We start from the raw sequence: 24,619 nt of genomic DNA, 5'->3' as shown, positions 1-24,619 counted from the left end.
GGGAGGGGTCCTTGCTCCTGGTCGAGCCTGACGGATCCACTATTGGCTGATAGCAGGGGGACTCTCACCTGTGCCTGTGTGAAGGTGTGCCATTCGTCATCGTCCGATTCCAAATCAGGATCAACTTTTTCTTCCTCGAGCAGCCCATTGAGGTAGAAGTCAGCCAGGAAGGCTTGGATCTCAACGAGCGACTGCAGCAGGACTCCGAGCATGGAGCCTATCACGTCGTGGAGCGAGGAGAGAGTCGGCGAGTGGCTCCAAGGTGAGGCACATATTGCGGGAGGTTCTGTTTTTGTTCTCGCCTTAATCGCTTCACGGCTATTTTGGGTCGGACGGTCAGAAATAGAGGCGTCACGCAAATCCCCTTGGAAGTGAAAGGTGGAGGTGGAATGAGGAAATGGCCCGTGCTGAGTGAGAGAAGCCACAAATGTGTCGTTCTGATCGGTGTCAACAACTCAGGTGGTAGGCTATTATCAGAAAGAGTCTTACGACTTCTAGATGTTGCGTTCACTGGTCTCTGGATTAATGCTCTTTTATGCCGTTTTATAGGGGACATTACTATTATTATTACTAGAAATATCGGCCTACTGTAAAAGTTAGCGATCAGTGCTGGAAAGTAACTAAGTACATTTACTCAATTTAAGTACAGTTTTGAGGAATTTGAGTAAATCAATTTCATACTACCTTATACTCTTACTCTAGCTTTCAGAGGGAAATATTTTACTTTGTATCCACTACCTTTATTCAACAGCAATCATAACTTGTTAATGTGCAGATTAAGATTTCGCTTGCAAAACACATGATCAGTGTATGAAATATGATGCATGGTCTCAGAATATATTATTAAATAGTTAATGTTAGTTCCACTCGGACCAACTACAACATTAAAGCACCACTTACATAGTAATACATCAATAATGATGATCCAATAATATAACTGACAGGGGCCATTCAACATAACCAGTACTTTTACTTTTGATACTTTAAGTTCATTCTGTTGCTACTACTTTTCTTTAAGTAAAATGTTGAATGTAGGATTAGTACTGTACAAGGAGTATTACTTAAGAAAATAATTTGAATACTCCTCCAACTATTACATGTAATAACAACTTGTATTTTGAAGTGGTCATCACTTTAAACACTTGCACAGTTAAGAAAAATTGCATTCATATTATGATATCATCAATGATATCATCATCGCATAGTATATTAACAATTTTACTACAAAGTAAATTCTATAAGTCACTTGTGTTTCACAGACACATCTTTACTGTTTTCAAACGTAGTTGTACAACATGTGGAGCAGAAGTCTTTCTGCATGCTGGTATTCTGCCTCTGTTAGTCTGCATGTCTGTACCTGTACTCACATGTGACTTTATGACTATGTGTGAGTTGCCATTTATACTTGTGCACTGCATGTAGTTAAAGCCCTGAGTGTATGTGCTTTTGTGTCTTGCTGCCAGGTCTGGATGGCCCCCTGCATCAGTACCCGATCTCTGAGTGGCAGTTGTCGGGTCTGGATCTGCTCCAGCTGACATCACAAGACCTGGAAAAGTTGGGAGTACAAAAGATTGGACACCAAGAGCTCATACTGGATGCTGTGGAGAAACTCTGCTCTCTGGTGAGGGACGATGCGGAGACAAGTGTGTTTGTGTACAGTATGTGTCCGCACTCTGTGTATCCAAGGCTGTTTGCTGTGTGTGTTGTTGTGCACTGGATATTTGATATGCAGTCATCTTCTTCTCTTGCTGTGGTGTCATCTATGTTCTGATATTAGAGCACTGAGGTGTAATTGTTTTTCCACCATTACACAGTTTTTAGACCCAGCTCTTGTTTGCACAGTGCAACCAGCAGTTGTTGGACAATCTTTTGCAATTCCAGCCAAAATACACAACTGCTTTTATTGCCATAAAAGTCCCGCTTCACACTCAGAGCCCATAGCAACTTGCAGCAGGTTTGAGTTCATTGCTTCACTTTGCCCTTCACGTTTAAATAAAAGTCCCCCTAGTAAAGTATTATCATAGTGAAATAGTTACTTTATTTTTATAGCTAACATCAAAGGACCTGTCATGCTCCAATGCAACCAAAGCAGAATACAAAGCTTGCACCTAATAATTTACATGCAAATTTCAGGGAAAGTTGTTTGTTTGCTAAAAAGATAACACTTCCGCTCCCCTTGGATTCTCTATCCTGTTTTTTCTGCTGCTAAATTAATTTTACTCCCTGTCCAATTTTGAGAGGGAGTTTTAGAACACTTAAATATTCTTGTTGGTGTGTGTGTGGGGGGGTTGTTGGTGTGTTTCCAGAATGGCTTGTGTGTCATTGGAGGGACTGATTGGGCAGGACGGTATCAGGCAAAGTTCCAGCTCTGGTGCTGTAACAGGCTGAAGCACAGGCTGCTTAAACTGCATGTTGTCGAATTGTTTAAGTAACTGTTTTACAGATTGAAATCGTCCTTAACAGTTTAACACAAGTCATTATGAATGAGTGTGTGAATAATGTCTCACTGTAGGAAAAGCTTCACATAAGTGAAATTGTTTAACATAAGACAAGATTAAATCCTATACACACAGCTGTACAGCTTAAATAATGAGTACATTGTGTATATGTGTGTGTGTGTGTGTGTGTGTGTGTGCCACTCTTCCTGTCTTAATGCTCTGTGAAGCGCGAACACTGCACTCATTCATAATGGCAACCATCACATGCTCACATGGAGCAGACCAAACACATTCAAGTACACGATTACATAATTAACAATGTCAGCGAGGCCATGAATTATGTATGGACACTTGATGATGGAGGATTGTTCCGGCCGGTGGGTGTGTAACAACAAAGCATGACCGGTCCAAACCTCTTGAACATCAATGATGGGTCACGACAATAACTTGCTTCTTCTTCAGTGGTTGTCAAGAGTCGCGTCTCCCCCTATTGGGCGGAAAACTGTGATGACGGGCCTCATATGCCCGTCATCATATTTATTTTATCCCTTGCTGCAGTTTGATGTTATAGCTTTGGTTAATATATATGGTATTATTATACTGAGAATTAGTCTATCCTTATTGAAACAGGGTGGACAAAATATTAGAAACTCACTCAAAGCAACAATACCGCAGCCTTTTTTTGGATTTTGAGCTAAAAAATCCACGATATGATGACATGATAGGTATACATACTGTTTCTAATGCGGTATATTTCCCTTTAATATCTTTGGGTGTATGAGGCTATTGTGGACAGTGGTTGTACCTTGATTCATCAGATATTGGCTGATTCTTTTTCTGTAATGCAGCTAGATACATTTTCACATATCACCGACCAGCAATTACTTATTTCAACATTTTTATACATTCCTCAAAAAGGAATAAATTCCTCTCAGAGGAGGTAACAACACTTAAGTAGTCCAGAAGGCTTTACATCAACAGGTACTGTAAGGAGCACGACTTTCACTCAGCTTTCACTCTGTATTAAGAAGAATAAAGTGCTGTCTTTCTCTTAGTTCAATATGTATTTCAACTAGTATCACGATTGCTTCTTCACCCGCTTGCAAAACCCATAGTTGAAATGGCATTCTGTGATGTGATTTTTAAAGGAGTTTTGGGGCATTTCATGACTATATTCAGAAGTGGATAGTAGAGAGGTTACAGGAAACAAGGGGAGAGAGAGAGAGAGAGAAAGAAAGGAGGATTGACGTACGGTATAGGCCTCCAGCCGGAATAAATACAAGGATGTTGCTATCACAATAAATGAAATGTGTCTTAAATTATAGACCCCTGCATTCTGTTAAGTGTTGGAAGAGGGGACGTAATGCATTAAACATCACAGATTATGTATTACAGTGTGGGGGTTTTTGGAAAACATCTTTAAATCAGTCTTGTGTGTTTGGTTTGTGTGTGTCTGTGCTCTCCAGACATATGGTATAGGTGGGGAGAGCCTACGCGGTCTGACAGAGAACTTGCGTGCCGTTGCCCACACCCTCCAGATGGGCATCCAGGGCCGCTGGCGCCTCAACACCTATGATGGACGCAGCACCACCAAGCTGCCTGCTGCCATTCTGCAGATTGTAGTGGAGCTCCTCACCTCTGCCAAAGGACTCTTCTCTTTGCTCAACAGGTTTGTAAAGAGGGAGTTATCTAACCGTTATATATACAGTACTCCAAATTCTATTTTATTCTGCAGCTATTTTTTACTCCGAAAATGTTCTCGGCTGTGTCTTATAAAATGTTGTTTTTGTTGCTGTAGGTTTTATGTAAAAAGGATGGCTGTGGGTTAAATCAATCAGAGGTGAAGCCTTTATATGCTAATGTTTTGGTGTATGCGTTGTATTTCTACCTGTTGCCCCTTGTTAAAAAAAAACGATACCGATTCCCTAAAAGTTCCCCCCCTGTTTGTTTTCTTTTGTTCTCTCTTTGTGTTACTTTTTAAGATCCTACATTCAGCTTTGTTCCTTTTAATTACTAGTGTGAAATCCAATCACTGTACTTACCTAGTAAATCCTCCCAGTCTGTATCCAGACTTACTTGAAATAGTAATCCTTGTTTTGCCAGGTATCAGTTTTCCCAGCTCAGTGGATACACCAACAGCAAGAACATATTCAACTACTGCAGAGAGCTCGGAGACATTGTCCACAAGGTTGGTCCCTTTATGGCTTTAAGTGATGCATACAACTCTTGTGTGACTTGTAATTACATGTATACTGTTATAATTTGTCCATCAAATGGCTGCCTTTCGCAGTGAAATTCCAGTTATCTCTTTTATGCAAATTGAATGGCTGGTTTAGTGCACTTTGCTGCACATATGTTCATGGACACGTGAGGTTGTTTTATCTTAAGAGGAACCACACATTTATAGTCCAAGAGGAACTACAACCTGTTGTGTGATTTCTTCTTTAAAATCAACCCCAAGCAAGAAAAACAGAAGCACAAATAGACTCCCTGATCCTCAGCTTAGCCCGAATAATGAATTCTTTATCTTTACATTCCTAGCATATTTGGAGGCGGCTGTACCTTGAAGAAGCTTAGGTTTGACGCATTGTCAAAGAGGAGGGCTGGATTCTGTTAGTGTTGTCTCCTTCATGGTAGTGGGACATGTGTGAATGAAATGGGAGGAGAAGGAATATTCATGTAAAGAGGGTAAAAAGTGTTTACTAGGTAGTAGAAGGGACAGGCCTGGATATGTTGAAGTGCCTAAGTATGGGAGGGAGGGAGGGAGGGGGTAGGGAAGGGCAGAACAGGAAGCAAAGGGGAAGGCAGAGAAAGAAGGAGGAGACTGAAAGAGAGATTGCACCTTCTGACTCCTGGAGGAGTGCAGGTCTCTGAATTAACAGTAGAGAGCAACAGGCAGAGAGACTCTATTAAAGGACGCTGTAGTGACATTCGTGATAAATATCCACACAGCAGAGAAGAAGACAGAAGAAGATAGAGCTACAGAGGTAGCAACAGAATGGGAGATAATTAGAGAGAGGTAAGGAGGCAGTCAGAGGTAAGGAGGAGCTGTGGGTGAAAGAGGAGGCTCAGTATTTAGAGATTATATATAGCCCTCTACAGCCAGCTTTGGACGCCTGCACAGCACGACAGGTACAGTTCTCACCTCTTTGATTGGATAATTCCCCACCAGGTGATGCTTCTGTTGCTGCTCTTGCACTGCTTCAAAATGGCTCAAGCGTAGCCATGTATGTTATTTGGAATGCTCTGTTTTCTTTAAGGGGTTGCTAATTAATGCAAGAGTTCACTCAGATATCATTTGAAATCTATACCAGCCATACATGGTTGGTTTGAACCAGATCTAGCATGTGATAAATGAGAGTTGTGGTCTCGGTGTTGCTGTACAGTAACAGTAACATTATTGTTGTAGACCAGAGAGGAAGGAAGGAAGTATTGGTTTCAAAGAGCTTGTTGACTCTGATAGGATGTTTTTGTGACTACGAGGTGAATCAGATCTTGGCCTGCTGGCTGTTGTTTTCATTTATTGACAGTTTGCACTTAGTGAGTGATTAGTAAGTTAAAGCCCTCACTGCTTTTGTCGTTGGTCCCTCACAGAGGTTGATCATCGTTTGGTAATGTCTAGCTATTGTTGCTCAATTCCTGTTTTTGAACTTTGGTGCGCACTTCTATATTTGTGTGTGCAGGTGTTTTAAAGGCAAGACTTACTGTTCATAAAGAAGTAGTCTTGTACCAAGAGCATTTTTTGACAAAGAACCTTGTCAGGTGAGCTGAAACGTCACCCTCACAACTGTTCAACTAGACGAGAAAATTACATTTCATATTATGTCAGTTCAACTGTCATCATAGCATTATAAACCATAGACTGTATATAAGAAGTGGACGAAGTCACCCTGACGTCACCCATCGATTTGTGGACTGCCATTTTGAAGCCCCGAGTTTGACATATTTGGCTGTTTTCGTGAACTGAAATCATACTGTGAAAGGGTTAAAGTTCTAAGACTAAAACTCGGACGACTCCCCAAACCAGACAACGCGATGGTAGCAACCTGTCAATGACAAGGTTGCCACGCCTTAAAGCACACTGCTTAATCGTCTATTTTACTCCAAAAAAAAGACCATAGTTTACCAATAAACATAATGCTTTATTGAAGAAGACTTGAAACTCATTTTTTCATAGACATACAATCTATATTATCCTATACAATCTGACTTCGCCCCTTGGTGGGTATTAGAAAGAATGAAAGTTTAGGGTACAGGCTTTGTAGCAGGTTTTGTAAAAGAACACTTGTAGCATATTCTACAATTCTATAACTGTATCAAATAACATAAGTGTCCCGACAGCCGATACCATCAACAGTGTAAGCATTGACCATTGCACACAGACAGACTAGCATAGTCATGGCCTCTTAAAATGTTGAGGCTGATGTCATGCCCTCACTCCCTGTGACGTTTTTGACGCGCTGTCAGGAGGCCGTGGCTTCATCGCGACGTACTTTTCTGGGCTACTGCTTCCCCAGAAGCCGCACCACATCCTTCACACCAAAGAAAGGACTCTTATTTCCTGTGTGTCTGTGTCTGTTCTCGCACCCTGAGGGCGGTCAAGGTCAGTAGTCAGCTGGTGTTTTTTTAGGATCCCACAGTAGAGTTGTCAAGTCAGAGTTTCGCAGTACACACACACGCTCAGTCCGCTTTGAACCAGCCAAGCAGCAAGCGAAGTCCAGGAGAGAGAGACAGGAGAGAGAGAAAAAAGAGGGCTCTCTAAACTGTGAACTTGGATATGAGAGCAAAAATGAATTTGGAAGCATTACACAAAGGTATGTGACTTTAACAGTGAATCTAAAAAAGAAAAGGAAAACTTTCATGTTGCAAAATCTAACTTTTGAAAGCGTCTTTGACATAATAACCATCACCTGAAAATATAACTTCAAGCGATTTAATATTTAACTTACACTTGAATAACTAGGATCTACTGAGACAAATCTTTGAAAAGGGGACATGCTGGTTATGTAATGCTTTTTTTTTGACCGGAAAGATATCATCATAGAAAACAACACATTAAAAGCAGCTCTATTGTTGATCAATACGCAATGATTAACCTCTAATTATATACAGTAATTATGTAAACAATAAGAGCTTTGAATAGATGGGAGAGGATACTGAAGAGAGTGAACTAAAAATGAACCCTATCAATGAAGAAAAAGGCCTCACCTACTTGAGCCATCAGAAGTGAATGACTATAACTTATTATTTATGGTGCTGATAAAAAAAGAGCGAGCAAGAGAAATCCAGCGCTGAGAGCTGTGGTAAAAGGCAAGGAGGAGAACATAGATAGGGAATAAAGATTTAGATGGAAAGATAAGGAGCAGGTGTAACAGAGATCTAACCAAGTGATGTCTCCCAGTCTTTTTATAGCAAGTCTGTGGAAATAGGAAATACCCCCCGGTGCAAGTCGAAGTATGTAAACATACACGCAGAGACAGACACAACTTAACAGGGCTTGACTTGGCAAGGCTTTTAATTTTACAACAACAAAGAATGGAAATCTGTTAAATTGTCTCTAATCAACAGTGTGTGTGTCATTGAATCTGTGTGTGACCGCTTGAGCCTCTTTGTACATGTGTGTCCATGCATGCCAGTGTGTGCATTCTTTTTGCCTTTTTTCAGAGTGTTACACCCACATAATAGCTTGTCTTTGTTTCCTAGACAACTATAGTGAGAGAACAGCTTTCAGGCACAGAGCGCTGCTGCGAAGTTAAGCTCACCGGCCTGATCAAGCCTGATTCTTCTCATAAACGGAGGCAGATGCATATTACTTGTGGACATGTTTACTCTGCATTTCTGTCATGATAAATACATCTAAGTGCAGCAAGTTCTGCTTTAATCGATGGAGAACTAAAAGTGGTTCATCTCTACAGTAACTCTACTGTCTGATGTGACAGTTTATACATCTTGTATTGCAAAACCTGAGGCGCTCCTTTAGAAACAGGAGCAGTTGTTTTCAAGTGAAGTATTTTAGTAAAGCGAAATGAACAGAAGGCAGCGTGAACATGCTCGAGGCTGTCAGAGGCTAAACATGTCCGACCTCTTCTCACGAGTTCATCTCCTTTCCTCTCCTCTTGTGTCTCTGCCTCAGCAATGAAACACTGTGACCTAAATGTACAGGCATCATTTGCGCTTGTCATATGCTTCCAGTCCACGTGTGTGTGCACAGAAATTGTAATTGTATATACACTTTAAAACTCTTGGGAATGTAGCAACCTATATACATACTTTTAGATGTTTTGGGGCACCTTTGTGAAATAGCTTCAATCAAATCAGGGAGTGATTATATTTGCATGCATTTGTGGTTGCAAGCATAATGCTTCAGGGCAGAAGTGTACCTGTCGCCCACTGCACACACATTAATGTCATTTCCTGTTAAAAAGAAATGCAGAACAGGCTGTACTGTTGTCGGGAAGCCCCCAGTGACGTGGCTCCAAATCGAACAGAAAGCAGAGGTTTGGATGTTGCCGTATTTTTACCTTATGTCTAAAATACAATGGTGAGATGCTGGAAAGAAAGAGGTGTTACTAATGAAGCGGAAGCAGAAATGATGGTGTGTGGTAGGAGGTGGCGACCAGATTTAAAACTCAACTAATGTTACCCCTGCTTCCACTGAAGTATCACACTCACAACAGCATCTGGCCAAGTCATAAGTTTCCGTCATGGGTTCAAACCATTATAACAGTGAACCCTTTCTGCATCTAGCTCATCACTGCAGTCTTAGCTTTCTTTGCAGCAGTTAAACAACATTCATTTTTATTTCCCTTAATTCGTAAAGACAGACAGACACACTAGAATATGATGGAGACAATTGCACATTATAGCTGCTAAATTTCAGCGTGTTAGTATAGTCATAGTGAACATGTTAGCATGCTGATGTTAGCATTTAGCTCACAGCATTACTGTGACTGAATACAGCCTGAAGCAGCTTCTAGCATGGCTTTAGGCTCTTTCTTGTGATTGCGTATACGTTTCCAGTGGTAGGCTATTATGCGGCACAAACTCCTCTTAGTGGCTGAAATTAATTCTGACTCTGGGTTGTGCACCAACAAGGATTCCAAGGAACCCAATGAAATCATGGTTTATTTAAAACAAAAAATAATTAAGAAAGATTACATTTAAACCTCTCTTTAAATGCCAATTCAATTTATTTTATTTATTTATTTATTTTTATGCTGTGACTAACTATCTAGCTAATAAACTGACTAAGTTGCTGTTGCATAGAGCCAGTGTGCCATGTGCTACGTTGCTCGAGTAGGGATCAAGACAAAGGATCTGAACAGCTTTAGGTGTTTCCTTTAGTGGTTTGTTGTGGTGTAAATCAATACATCGCATGTCCTGCATCTCACAACTCTCAACGCTCAAACACAACAAACATACTGACCAGCAGTCATGACAGAAACTCACCCAGTCGTACCCCTCCCTGCAGCCTTGTGTCACAGCCTTTAATTAGCCCAGAAACTAAGCGGTGCTCACTGTTGATCCCGAGTCACATTTCAGTGATGGTATGTAGCATTAGGCTATTCAGTTTATATGCTGTATAAACATCATCCTCCTTCATTCAAAGCCTCCCCTCATTTCTCCAGCTCCTAGACCAAGTCCTAGTACTGCCTGTAGGAGCATTATCAACACCTTCCTCCCAACCACAGATTAAACAGTTTAGTTCTACTCATTCTAGTAACTTTGATATTGAACACTGACTTCCTGTGGCGCACCTGTGCTGGTGGGGATTAGTGGGAGCCCTTAGGTTAAGACGAAATTACACTCCACAACATTGATTGCTGAATGTTATTGAGTATGATCTGTTTTATGTTTGTTTGTTTTTCATTTCTACTCGAGCACTGCTGTGATAAATAAACCCGTTAAAAACCATTTAATGTCTGGAGTAGGGCTGCTCAATTTATCCAAATTTAATAATTTTACCATTTTAATATAAGTATTGTCGTGCTGCAGAGATGTCCTGACTTATACATCATATTCTACAGACTTAAGAAAACATCTGTGTTTGGTACAGACCTTTTGTAAAAATTAGGATATGGTGTGAAATAATTACCATTCCCTGTAATATCGCAAATCATATCACAATTGCCATACCTGTCAAAATGATCACAATTAGATATTTTCTTTCAAAATCATTCGGTCCAGCCCGGAGCGATGTCTGTTTGGCATCTGGATGCCTTTGGCCTTTTCGCTTCCTGACTCATGCTGTGAAGAGGAAATAGGACATGAGTTTTGAGTCAGATTGTCCCATTTCCACAAATCAATCACAGCATTGTGAAGGCTGCTGCGGTGTCATTTTGGTGCACTGTTTAGATGGAACTCATATCAAGTTGTTTCACTCATTCAACAGGATACCACTGTCTATGAAAAGGAAAAGGACATCATATCTGTAGTAAGTATTTTCTACTTCACTATAAGACATTTTAGTTTCCTTTTATTTTGTTACCAATTGAATGAGATGTTCTTGACAGTAAACGACGGTTTGTTTCACGCTCTAGTGCCGTCAGTTGGTGTCAGTGTGTGATGAGATCCTGAATTCCAGTCCTGAGGGGCTTCTTACCCACACTGCTCAGCTCGAGAGTGTCGACCTAGTGCCCGTGTTACCTGGTGATCAGCTGGTAAGACCTGCTTGTTCCTAATAACTCTTTGTCTTAATTAAATGTACAACCAATGAAAAGTATATTATTATGCTGAGTAGATGAAAATTGTATTAACTATATTAAATGCAAACACTTTTACTGTCCTATATATTTTCAAAATGTGGTCAGGGGATCTCCAGTTGTCCCACCAAAGGAACGTTTTGTTTAGTTTTACTTCAATGCACTAACAATTATCCATTTGATAATGTATTAAAGGTACAGTTCACACAATTAGTTGAATAATAAATTACTCCATCAACTGTTGGGAACTATTTTTAAATCAACTGATTCATTTTAGAAGCAACAATATATTCCCTCGTGTCAGCTTCTCAACTGGAAAGACTTGCTGACTTTCTTGTCTGACGGTAAAGTAAATCTTTTTTGGGGGGGGGGGGGGGGGTTTGGACTGATAGTCAGACATTACATCAGAAATTGTGATTGCGATTTATTTTACTTTTTCTTTTAAAAAGACAATAATCATTAGATTAATCAATAATGAAAATGGTAATAACTCATTGGTTCACTATTAATATTTCCATATACCGTGTTCAATGGTAATAGTCATACTGTTCATGCAAGGAATTATTTTGAATTAAAAAATTAATAATTTTCTGTCGGCCACTGGCTGCTAAAGCAAAATCTTTTATACGAGTGGTATGAAGATGTTTTAGAACCTGTGATTTCAGCTCTGTTTATCTATTTTTAAACTATTTCTGTTTTTTCTTTACTTGACTGGTCACCCCTGGATGCTTTTTGTTTGTTTGTTCATCTCATCCACGCAGCATCTTACCGTCTCATTATTACTATCACTTTAAAAATCCTCTCACCTTTTTATTGCTTCATCCGTTTTGTTTTTAAATTAACCCCTATAACTGTCTTATTTTCTCTCACTCTATCATTTTCAGTATTCGTTTTCTGCTTTCATCACTACCTGCAGTTTCCCATCATCATTTGGTTCAACTCATCACCTCTTCCATTTCACTCAAGGTTCTCCATGTAGCCAGTTCTATTCTTATTATTCTGTCAAAAACAACCTCTTCTTTTCTTTTACAGCCTTCAGTCGGTACATACGGTACAACTATTATAGATCTCTTCTTTGCCTGTTATCTACTTTTCATTTATTTCTAAATATACATTTGTCCCATTTCTGTGTGTACTCAGCCCAAAAACAAATCTCACATGTAATAGCAGTCCAGTCTCCATGTGCTCACTCACTCGCTCGATTAGCCTTCCTAATCATCTCCAGTGAGATTTTCTAGCTCCACTTCATCACCTCTGATGCTCATCAGGCAAACATGTTTGTTTGTTTCCATGGACACATATTTGCGTGTGTGTAGGTGGCTAAAGATAGAGATTGATTGGAGCACATCAGAGATCAGAATGTCTTTCCTCTAAAGTAATGGGAACTAAAGACAGGAAGAAAGAGAAGTGAGAGGATGGAAGAATTATAATTCACTGAATATAAAAAACACGATGTACATTTGCTTAATTCATCAAATGCATCTAAAAGTGAAAGCTTGCTTTTTCCCCTTTCATGCAAAATCACTTTTAAGCATTTTGAGGTTCACGTTTGAGTTTTTTTAGCTTCTGAAATGCTGATTTAATGCGTCCAACTAGAGCCAGTAAAGCTCAGAAAACCTGGATATTACCTGAAAATGAATTGATAGACTAATATTTATATATAGTATGTTCTTTATTTATGAGGAAATAGTTTCTCAGTGTCTGCTCTTTTCAGTTCAAAGTTTGAATCCCTTTATGTTTCTGTTGCCATGTGAGACTTATTGATTATGTGATCTGGGCTTCCTGGGGTGTGATTAGTTGGCTCTAATCCCCACACCCATTATGACTCAAAATAATCAATCAGTCAAGGCCGGCTGAGGGGTAATTACAGGCTGAACCATCAATACATCTGGAGGCAGACATCAATATCTCCACAGACTCCATCAGCGATGACAGTAACAAGATAGAGCGATGTTTATGTGTCCACCATGGTGAGTCCTTTTGGCTCGGTGATGTGTAAAATCGACATTTTGCATCGCAAAGTTGCTAATATGCAGGTTTATCATTCTGTATCTTTCTTATCTTATCTTAACTATCTAATGTATCTTTCTGTCTCTCTTCCTCTTAGGGGATTGAAATAACATCCACCGGCTCCAGTAACCACTTCGTGACTGGAACTGCTGTTGAGGTCAGGCTCTCTCCTTTACCTTCACTGTTGACTCAGCCCACACATCCACTGTGTCTGTGCTCTTGACAAATCCTGAAGAGTGGTGTGACTCACACCCCTGCTCCTTTTGAACTCCAGACCAAAAAGGTTAACTTCAGCTATGGTTTGTCTCTTTGCAAGAGCACTGTTGAAAATAAGAGCTTGGGTTTACATCCAAAAGAGTCTCAAAATGTGTCATTTCTGAACCGGTTCTGTCTTGTCAAAAAGTATTGCTGACCTGCAGGAGTATAACAGGTTACAAGCTATGACTCTGTGGCTCAGGTCTGTCACGTATTGTCTTCTGGATTATGTGTTATGGAAGCATGAGCTCTGGACGAAGGGGAAATCCCCCTGGAAGTACTTTTGTGTGACATATTATTTTGAGCCGTTTGCTTATCTTTCTTTGCGCCACTGCTTTGAAGTTGAAACCAATAAGAGGCCTTGTGCTGCAAATACTTTGCATGTATAACTTAACTTAAAATGAAATATATAAATATCTACTTGAGGCTGCATGTATAACTTAACTTAAAATGAAATATATAAATATCTACTTGAGGCTGATTGGTCCAAATGCATGTAAACAAAGAAGCATCTTGCAGACACATCATGGCATGTTTTATATCTATGATCAGCAAGGATTTATTTGTTTTACAGTTTTATTTGTAAATTGGAAATAACCTGAGCTATAGCACACATTTTTAAAATCTATTTTCCAGAGCATGCACTTTATCACGATATATATTGATATAAAGTTACATACAGTAACAGAGGATTTCATTTTAGGGTCTGAAATTATTTCTAGCTACAAAAGCACTGTAAAAGTTAGCAAATCATAATTAACTTCACGATCACAGGAATACCTATTACAGTTATTCATTTATGGAAATGTGTCCATAGTCTTTAGTTATTAGTCACACATCCTTTAATGAGGTATGATAAGAATGAATATGTCAAAATGAACCTCATATTCTGTGTTTAACAGGAGCTGATAAATAAGCCATCATGCCTAAAGAAATAGTCAAAACATCAAAATGCACAGAACATACTTAAAAAAGAAAAACTCTCTATCTGCTCACTTATTGCAAGTCACAGTGAATAAGTAAAAACCTACCAAAAGTTCAGTGAACAATATAAATCAGTTTTATTTATTACGAGATCTTATCTGTGTTGTTTGTCTCTCTTTTTGCAGCCTTCATCGGATGCCTATTTGAAGATCTTGGCTGGTGATGAAGTGATTCAAGTCAACGACCAGATAGTGGTGAGTGTTACAACATAAACAGTATGCGTACACAAGCCTGCACATATGTTGCACTGCTCCGTTGCGCTGTACGTGTGTGGTCCTCTCAGTCTAAAGACAAACCTCTGTACATTCACCGGTCCTGCAAAGTGTTTCTGTGTCCGAAACAATAACACTCAAAGTGGAATAATCATCTGTTTCGCTGCATCAGGTCGGCTGGAGCAGAGCTAACCTTGTGAAGAAGCTTCGAGAGAATCCCAACGGAGTGACTCTGGTCCTGAAGAAGATCCCTGGGTTAGCCCGACGCAGAAACCCAGTCCAGCTCTCCTCCACACAGGTCAGGGATCATTGAAGTCCTCCTCCACTCACCTCATCACTCCACCAACTCTATTTACCTTTCTGATTTACAAAGGGAACTGTGTTGACTTGAAGTACAACCCAGGAACCCAGATGTTCCTGCTCTCAACAGGAAAAAACACACAGGAAAAATTTAAATCTCATGTGAAGATTGCCTCGTTCGTAAGGTTTCTGCAAAAATATCTAAAAAGTTCCCTCAGAGGAATAGCAGAATGTTTAGTATGTGTTCGCTCCATCCACTTTATCATATCTTGATATTTAATGAACTGTTTGAATCATTACATCATCCATTTGTCACACACAATAACTCCACCATCCCATTTCGACAGAAGATTAGGAAAATACGCATATCATCACTGTATCTCAATGTGCACAATGACTCACGATGAGCCACGCAGAGAATGACATTCTTCTTGTTACTCCTTCCTTTGCCTCAGAAGCTTGTGGGCTTTGAAAACTTGTGTGTGAAGCCATTAGAAGAAATCTCCAGCCAATAGAGTTATTGTTACACACACGCAATTTAGATTTTCTGCCGCGTAGTTTCAGTACAGGATAATTACACCCAGGGGTGAAACATCATCGTCATATTTCAGAAACTGGGATTATTTACGCAGTTTATGTCAGGGGAACCTTAAGCTTCCCTTCCACGAGAGTCCCCTCTTCGATTTCCATTTAACAATCCCTTGGGATCTGTTTCCATAAACACTCACTCTGCGTAGTCACTATGGGGACTGGTGTTTGTCTCTGAACTACACACTGAATTACATAATGAGTCTGAGACAAGCAGACACACTTTGTGCATTTCACACCCCCTTGTGACTACCATGTTAATCTCCGATCTCGCTGCAGCCGTAGGGTGAGAAAACACATAAGGAGGTTTGAATCAGCTCCTTATTGCCCTTTCTCGATGCCCTGCTCTTAGCGAGAGTTTCACAGACTGTGTGTGTGTGTTCGTGTCTGTGTCGTTGGCACAGAGTGAGGGTTTGGAGACCTGAGGAGAAAGCTGCTATTGCAATCCACATGACATCTGCCTCCTTACCCTCCGCTAATCCCTAACTACACAGCCAGTTTAGTGTGCACACTCATAACTTGAATTACTGCTGATTTCTTTTCAGAAGGAGGAAGAAGAGGAGAGGTCACAGGGGGAAGAGGACGAGGAGAATCCGAGGCACTCCATATTTGAGAGGGTAGCAGCGTCTGTCAGGTCCCTGTCTTTTAGGTGAGAGCATAATTAAGTGTTCCTTCCATTAATTAGCTATTTCCTTTAACAATTCTGGGTGGATCAGGTCATTGTGGGCAATACTGGATTTTAATAGGATTTTTACAATCCTCAACCCTCATTTCACAAGAATCCCTGTCTTTGAGGTCAGCGCATAAACTAGCTTTAATTTAAAGTAGCTGTAAATACGCAATATACGCGTAAGTAATTATGTCAGTACTTGCCCTGGATGAAGGGAAGGCGGAGAGGGGACAGCCTCGCCATTCTCTGTGTGTTCATGAGATTTTGTGGGCGATGAAACATCACGGCGAGCAGGCTACAATCGTTTGGTTCAAGAGCTCAGCTCACCTTTGTTGTATTTGTTGTAAGATCTCTGCGGCCAGAAAAAAAAAAAGCCAAACACTCAGCGCAAAATAGACGCTTAGCCCGTAATGCTGCTGCCGTTTGTAGCATCGTGAGCTGGCCTCAGAAAAAAACCCCGCCTTGACCAAACAACTCTACCTCTGACTCATGCTGTTTTTAGAATGTGCCAGCGGGCTACTCATTGGCTCCTTGTTGGCACCTTTTTGGCTACCCCAGATGTACAATAATGTAGGTTTTAAATTTCAAATGTTTAACAAAGAAGGAAATGCATTTAGCATGTTTGATTTTTACATGTTAAGAAGAAAACTCCGCAGGGTACCTTTAATTGTAAAGCACCATACATGACCGGAATATGCTACTTGAAAAGTTTTTGAGAGGTTTTTTAGAAGCAAATCATCTTGCCGTACCTGGGTCTGTAATCTAAAATACATTCAGTCTTGAACGGAAAGTGTTTTCATTTCCGGTATATAACCAATGAAAAGCAAGTCTGTTTAGAGGTGTAATAACTCTGCATCTCAGAGCAGGATGGACATAAGTGTTGGTCACTATACTACCTAGGATTTACTCAATAGAGCTGAACCTCCCACAAACCCTTTTGACCTCGTTAATCTGCCAGGACCTGGTTGGTTTGCGATGAGGTCACACTGCCAATGCCGTAAATTCCACCGTCAACAACCCACGGCTGACTGGAAATGAGAGAAGAGGAAGAGATAAGCAAAAAGATAAATAGATAAGGGAGGTTTATAGAGATGAAGAAAGACACAAACAAGGGTGAGTACAGAAAGAAAAATGGGAGAAGGGAGGAAAAAGTGATGGAGAGGCGAAGGGAGACAGTGTGAGCTGATGGGGAGCAGGCGTACTCAGACAAATGGAGGGAGTAGGCGGGGATGGTGCATTAAGGTTGTAAATATCTCTGTCACATCCTGATACGCTACAACTCCAGTCTAAGGAAAGAAACTTTAGACTGCTGGCAAACAGTCATATTTATCCTCTTTAAACGTCAATACTGGTCATTTATACTGTTTCACCTCATACCAGACGTCAATGCTTCTCAGAAGTCCCTGAATGCACCACCAGTGAGTTCTTTCGATTGGTGTTGTGATCTGTTTCTATGTGTTTTCCACTGAAGGAGAGCCATTCAGGGGCCAGAGGGACCTCAGCGGCCTATGGGACAGGAGGAATCAGAGTTGTCCACTCACAGGGAAGTGGAGAGACTGACTCTCACTTCATATCAAAGCCAACAGGGGGTGCTGTCACCACTGTCAGCCTCAGGTAAGAACCACAGAGGGAGCTCAGGCCTTCGGCAAGAGAGCATCTGGTTTCAGTCGTTGAAGCAGGATTTCGGATGGAGACATATGAAAGAATAATTACCGCTTAAGGCCTCCAAATATATCAAAAAATGCTAAATGTAAAGACGGAAATTCATTATACAGTACCTGAAGGTAATAATGAAAAAAGCCTCAATTACTTTTGCTGCAATAAAGCAATTTGAAATAGACATATTACCCTGACGTTTGGTAACGTTAAAAGGATTCCAAACTGTGACATCCCATAGATGAGATGACATCAAATCACAAAATTCTCTTTTCATGGAAAACCAGTCAGTGTAATTGATTTACGAGTACCAACGAGATGTGTTGCCTCGATACAGCGATGTCGGTTGTTTAAAAGAGTATTAAATGTGGATCATTGACTGCTGACACAAATTCAATGTGAGTGTTGATGGTGTTTTAAATAGTTATACCGTGACTTCTTTGTCAACACAAATGCTTGAAATTACTCTGCTGGTCGATGCATGGTGATCACATGTATATGTTTTTCTCAGGGGAGTTTGAGAGTTTGAGAAGTTCAAGGCTCTCCCCAAGCCTAAGACAAGACCAGTCTCCGTCACCCAGAAGTCCTTCTGCCTTTAGATTTGACAGATTGGGAAATTCAAAGCTCTCCCCAAGACTAAGACGAGACCGGTCTCCGTCACCCAGAAGTCCTTCTCCCTTTAGATTTGGGTCATTGAGAAGTCATTCACCTCAGGGACTCGACCAGGAAACAGCCATCATCAGTTCCTGCCCGGAAATGGTGGGACACACGGTGAGAGGGAAACAGCAAGACATGCAAACATTTTCTATCAGACATTTAAAACATTTTACCCCCCCACTGTTGATGTTGTTTAAACTACATTTGAATTAAACACAGTGTACACACAATAAATTAAATCCATCGGCTTATCTTTCCAGGGCAATAAGGACACGAAGAAGAGCTCTACAAAAGGTAAACGTTTATGCTGTAATACTAAATTAATCTAAGAGAAATAAGCCAAATTCAATACCAAAAGGTTGCACTGAATTGAAGACAGGGTCCATATAGTTTCGTGCCAAAAAAAACCTTGTTTAAGAGCAGAACAAGGAATAAACATGTTCAAATGTTTCTAAAAAATATTTCCTAACGATTTACAGACCTATCTGTAGGACATAAGATGGAAATAATTACAAATGCACAGGATTCTGCTTACTAATTTCTAAAATGTTTTGTCATGTTCGGAAAGAAAATAGAGGAATATTCAGAATTTGGAGAGAAAATATGTTTGGTGATCTCTGCTCTTCTTCTTCTTCTTCTTCTTCCCGTCCTTTCGTCCTCCCAGGAATGTCGACGGCGATGAGTCGGCGCCGCGTCTCCTGCCGCGAGCTGGACCAACCCGACTGCGACGGCTGGCTGTGGAAGAAGAGAAAGGAGAGCGTCTTCATCGCCCAGAAGTGGCAGCGCTTCTGGTTCGTCCTCAAGGGGCCGAGCCTTTATTGGTACACCAGCCTACAGGTGGGAATAAACCCATGAGAATATATAAAAAAAATTAAAAACCAAATAAATGAGGTAGCACCATTAAAACAGGATTTGTTTATTTTTTACAGGATGAGAAGGCAGAGGGTTTTGTCAATATCACCAGCTACAACATAGAGAGTGCTGGAGAGCACAAGAGAAAATAGTAAGTATGAACTTAATGATGGATCATATCACAGGCTTTTTAACATGTCATCCAGGAATATGTGAGGATCCATAGTTTGTTGATATTATGTAACAGTGTTTTCATCTTTTAGTCACCACTGGTTAGTTTGAAACAGAAACTTTATTGTCCATGTGCACAGTGGTTGATCCATCTTGGCTTGCATAAGCGACATACTGTATATGATGTACGTGATGCACGAGTCTGTGCAAAATAAGATATATTTTCCAAATGACTGTTAAAGAAAAAGAGCCCGTTGTATCTGAATCTGAATTTATGATATCTTATCTCTTCGGACAAAAGAGATGGGCAACGAGAATTTCTTTTGCAGTGTATGTGTGTCAGTATAACTTGTGTGTTTAAATTTCACTGTAATGAGAAACTTTTCTTCCTGTGCCTCCCTCTCTCTTTGTTCTCTCTCCCGACAAGCGTGTTTAAAATGTGCCACCAGCGGTTTCACAACTTCTTCTTTGCAGCTGACAATGTCAGCGACATGAGCAAGTAAGTTGGATTGATAACAAACTAAGGCCTTGTTCAGCCTGTATTTCTTATCTTTCTTTCTCTTTTTCCAGAACCTAAACAAACGAGGGCTTTAATAATGCAAGTTGAGCCTTTCGTGCTACATTTCTTAAATATATGACCAGCTTAAAAACGCAGCTGTGTAATGGCAGACTAGGTGCTTCAGCTACACAATGTAGTGTTAATTCATTCTTTTTTTGCAAACAGTGAGTGTGTAAGAGGTGTTAAATCAAAATCTAACAGGTGCTGGTCTGCACTGCCCCCTACAGTTGGCTGTTCAGGATCCGGTTTTTGTGCTGTTTAAAGCAATGGGCACTTTAAATTTAAAGCTCAATCCTGAACATTACTGAGACATTATTTGTATTTGCTTTGTCTGTGCTGATACGTCTTTGATACTGATACTGATACTGATACTGTCTTTCTCCAGGTGGATTAACTGTCTGATCACAGCCATACATCATCACAAGAAGTTTAACACAGGCCCAGATAGTGAAGAAGGTAGGCAAACAGCCTCCTTACATTTGAACTTATGTTTATACTTCTGATCCCTAAAAGCTATGCACTTAAAAAGGTATTTAGTAGTTTCACTCATCTTAAATGTCTTGCAATACCTTTGGTTCGTATATAATCTATTTAACTTGACTTGCATTTTTGGGTTTCAAAAATATAACTAATGCTGGATGACGTGTCCTGGCGCTGTAACCAAAATAATTTTCTCTGCTATTATTCAACATCAGGACACCTCCGTCATACTGGGGCCATCATTAAGTCATGGTTATGATATGTTAACTGGCAACATAGGAAGAAGCATAATAACTGTTGCTATTGTTACCTGCAGTTTATTTAGGGATTATAGTCCAGCCAGCAAGTTAAAGATATGATGTGTTGTGGTAAAATCATTAATTCAACACCTGTTTTTACATATAGAATGTTATAGTGAGACTGAATCAGAAAGCGAGACACCACCTTCAACCCACAGAAGAAACAAGGTTGGTTCAGTTAGCGGTTTACACCTGAATAAACACAAAACACACACTGTTTGGAGCTCCATTCAGATCATTTCCTATTTCATTACGTGCCTCAGAAAGTGCTGTCCCACACTCTGCCTCGCCCCAAGGGGAGGACGAACATGCCATTATCGAGTCTTGTGACAGGGGGCAGCAAAGGAACAGGTATGTACTGAATAACTAACTCAGCTCTTTTTCTTATTTCCTCTCTCAATGATTCATTACTTTAATCTGTGAAGACTGTACCCCCCTGATAGACGTTTTAATAATATGTGAGTGCAACATTTATTTTAATCATGACATGCTGTTTTCCTGACTTGACCCTGTGGATATTTAACCCAATCAACTGTCGAGAAATAATGTTCAACCAAACCCCACTGCTGTTTTTTTGTATTTAATTCCATCTTTGTTTGATGTCCCTCCCTCCATCTTTATTTGCTCTTCCCTTTCTGTGTCTTCCTCCCCTGTGAGAAGGAGGACCAGTGGATGAGATGGGCATGATGTTAAACAACATAAAGGAAGGAGGAGTCTCTCTGATCGGCCACGAGCAGCCGATTACACACGACCACTTCAGGAAATCGTTCATTCGACGCAACAAGAACCCCATCATCAATGAGAAGGCGCACACGCTCCGGGCCCTGCAGAGCACTCTTAAGGTGAGCAGAAAAGTCCTCCAGCTCGTGGTTCAGGTTACACTTTCCCTGTATGTCATATGACATACTGACACAGGTCAAACACTCTGCTTAAGCAGTTAATAGACCAAGTTAATTTAGCATTGGCCAGTTAGGAATCACTGAGACTGTGTGAATTGTGATGTCTTTTCTTTTGACTGGAAGACAAAGAAGTATGAATGAACTAATATCAAATAACTGACCTGTACAGCAAGTTTGTTGTTCTTAGACACTGAAATTCAGGAAGTTTCATATTTGAACATATATGCATTCTCACTGAAACCCCTTTTCACGCTACAGGCCAAAGAGGTGGAGCTATTGCAGCTCAACAAGCTCTTAGAGGACTCTGATCTGTCAGCTTCAAAGTATCGCCAGTGGAAGGAGCAGAACGAGGAACTAGTTCAGGAAATCGAGAGGCTGTCCGCAGTCAAGGCCTCCGAAGGACCGGACAGCGCGGCCGTGCAGGACACGCCCACGGAGGAGGTTGCCTTGGAAACTGTCGTAAAGGAAACAGCCACCGCAAAATCAGAAGGCGCATACAGAATGAGCCTCAGCGACGGGGAGCAGTTGGTGGATGCGGAGCCGTCCGACGTTCTCCTCGAGATCCCACAGGGTTCTCTGAGCACCAGTCCAGTGTTAGAACTCTCTCTGGGATCGCTGCAGGATTCAATAAATGAACAGCTGAGTGAAATGGTGGAGAGCGGAGAACCTGCCGAGAACTACTTCTACATTTAACGCTGGAACGGTCGCATCACTGCCAGGTTGCTGTGTTTACTGGAATCGGTCAAATGGAAGACGTTCATGCAACCAAGTGACAGAGGTGCATTGTCCCCTGCTGACATTAGGATTAGTCAGTGACATGCACATATGTAGATTTAGACCTAGCTTTGTTCACAACAATCAAATATGACAAGTTTACAACAAAGAAAAGAACAACATGCCAAGTATTTATGGTATTGTAAGGCCGTCTGGTTCTTCTAATGATAGAAAGTAGAACTTCTCTTAGAATTGAAAGAGAATTTGTAATATAAGTCATGCCTCGTGTAATGTGATATGTAAATACAGTTCCACTATAAATACTGTATGTATTTGTTTATTGACGTTGCCTTAATAATAGGTATACATTTGAAATATTTTGCACAGAAAATTTGCTTCAGAAACACTGTCGTAGCCTCGTTGGTCAAGGTGGGTTTTTTGAAGCGTTGTGGAGGACACGTTATACTTCCCCACATATATGGACATATGAACCATATAGTCGAGCTGTATGACAGCTGTGTGTTCCTAATTGCCCAAGGCCGCCACGAACGCAGCAAGACAAGTGAAGACTCCTCAATGGCTGAGACGTCTGTTCACTGTAATATTGATCGGCTTAATAAAAAGGTAGCGTGATTTGTTGCTAAATGTGAAGTGTCTTTTTTTTGATACATTTCCCAAAAATATGTTGCAAAAATCCAGTTTTCACTAAGTCATTTTGCTGTGTTGAGTGTAGATTGATGAGGGGGGAAATCAATTTAGATGATTTTTGCAAAAGGCTACAACAAAATTTACTGTACTCAGGTCAGTGCCAAATTTAATATATTGAACTTCTGGTAACAAATAGGTGTTTCTCTTACTGTTTCTCGCTGAATGACATTGTTTGCTGCTGACTGAGAGAACTGCTCATCAGGTCGTGATCTCTTCACATAATGGGGCTCGTTCTGCTAATTCACTGAAGTGACCGTGTCCGCTGTGCGTGGGCCGAGATGGTCTCTGCCTCTCAGCTTTGTGTGGAGACAGGGTCTTTAATTAAAGCTTTTTTTCTATTGAAACATACCTTAATCTGACTTTACTCTCGATGGCACATAAACGAATAGCACTAGGATAAAGCACACAGTGATACATTGCTGAAATGTTTTATTCAATGCAGAATGCACCACCAAGTATGAACACACTGTCATAAGTTAACACCAAGGAATAATTTACAAAGAACAAACAACACCCTGCTGTACATCCTCCTCAAACACTTTTCATCTCCTCACTGTTCTTGAAGTCAGGAATGTCATTCATTAGATGAAGAGTTACCGTGCAGGCTGAGAAATTGGCAGATCATTTGTAATGTTCTTACAGTAATGGGACTTCCAGAATTGGTCTTTTTTTTTAATTGCCTCCAGTGACTGAATTGAGAAAATAACAAAAGCAAGATTGCAATTACTGAAAAAATGAGTTAAGATTGTTCTCTCCAATCCACAGAACCACATTTACAAGATTTCCATAGATGTAAAACTAAGTACCGATGAAATGAGTGTAATCTATAACAGCATCTAAAACAAGCTTGTTCAATAGTCTTTCAAAGCTGTAACATTATCTAAGCAACTTATAATTTATCACAAATATTTTAAATTTCACAGTTTTGTTCGGACACAAAAACAGCTAACAGTACAAAGGCATGGCTACAATGTAAAAGGCAGCACAAAGAGATACTTCAGTCATGTTTCACTACATGTTGCAGTTAAAGGCAGCAGGAACTTACTTCTCTAACAATCTTTGTATTCTTTCATTCATCACTTTGAATTTTACACCCAACCAAAATGATCATTCTGTCTACGTCAAGATGCAGTTACTGTACAACCATCATGCTCATACCTGACAAGTCCATCAATCAAGTAGTGGTAATGTCCTGTGGTTCACAGTAATTTATGAATTGACTCATTTCCTTAGTTGGCAGATTTATCAGCTGATGAGTTCAAAGGGACTTTAGTGCCTATGTGTCCAGATTTTTTCTTCTTTACTAACGTTTTAAAGGGAAAATTCAGCTTGTTTTATGTGGATGTCCAATCAGTGTTGATTGTAAATGTAGTCGATCGGAGCAATAAATTCCTCGGCGTGTGCTATTGACCCAGGAAGCTATGGCTGCAAAATCTATTGTTCTTACTGCATCCAGTGCCTTCAT

General features: G+C 40.4%; 1 protein-coding gene across 3 annotated transcripts; it reads left to right on the top strand.

The window, feature by feature from the left end:
• The first annotated feature begins 83 nt into the window (after window positions 1–83).
• Window positions 84–23,208, top strand: cnksr1 (connector enhancer of kinase suppressor of Ras 1). Of its 3 annotated transcripts, none has more exons than XM_031847610.1 (21): window positions 84–262; window positions 1,464–1,621; window positions 3,905–4,107; window positions 4,542–4,626; window positions 10,831–10,872; window positions 10,979–11,098; window positions 13,248–13,307; window positions 14,515–14,583; window positions 14,774–14,899; window positions 16,038–16,138; window positions 17,631–17,773; window positions 18,327–18,586; window positions 18,733–18,766; window positions 19,137–19,309; window positions 19,402–19,475; window positions 19,923–19,994; window positions 20,440–20,510; window positions 20,940–21,001; window positions 21,097–21,184; window positions 21,491–21,675; window positions 21,991–23,208. In XM_031847610.1, exons 1-21 carry the CDS (start codon window positions 211–213, stop codon window positions 22,423–22,425), a joined length of 2,613 nt encoding a protein of 870 aa, XP_031703470.1. In that variant the 5' UTR covers window positions 84–210; the 3' UTR covers window positions 22,426–23,208. The 3 variants fall into 3 exon arrangements, with proteins under 3 accessions (XP_031703470.1, XP_031703469.1, XP_031703468.1); XM_031847609.1 differs by having other exon boundaries at window positions 16,035–16,138; window positions 21,494–21,675; window positions 21,991–23,207; XM_031847608.1 differs by having other exon boundaries at window positions 16,035–16,138; window positions 21,991–23,207.
• Window positions 23,209–24,619: the final 1,411 nt, after the last annotated feature.

Source organism: Anarrhichthys ocellatus, unplaced genomic scaffold (assembly GCF_004355925.1).
Source record: "Anarrhichthys ocellatus isolate YVR2014 unplaced genomic scaffold, GSC_Weel_1.0 scaffold7, whole genome shotgun sequence".
Lineage (NCBI taxonomy): Eukaryota > Metazoa > Chordata > Actinopteri > Perciformes > Anarhichadidae > Anarrhichthys > Anarrhichthys ocellatus.
Note: the sequence above shows the minus strand (reverse complement) of the source record. Positions and strands in the feature narration are given on the sequence as shown.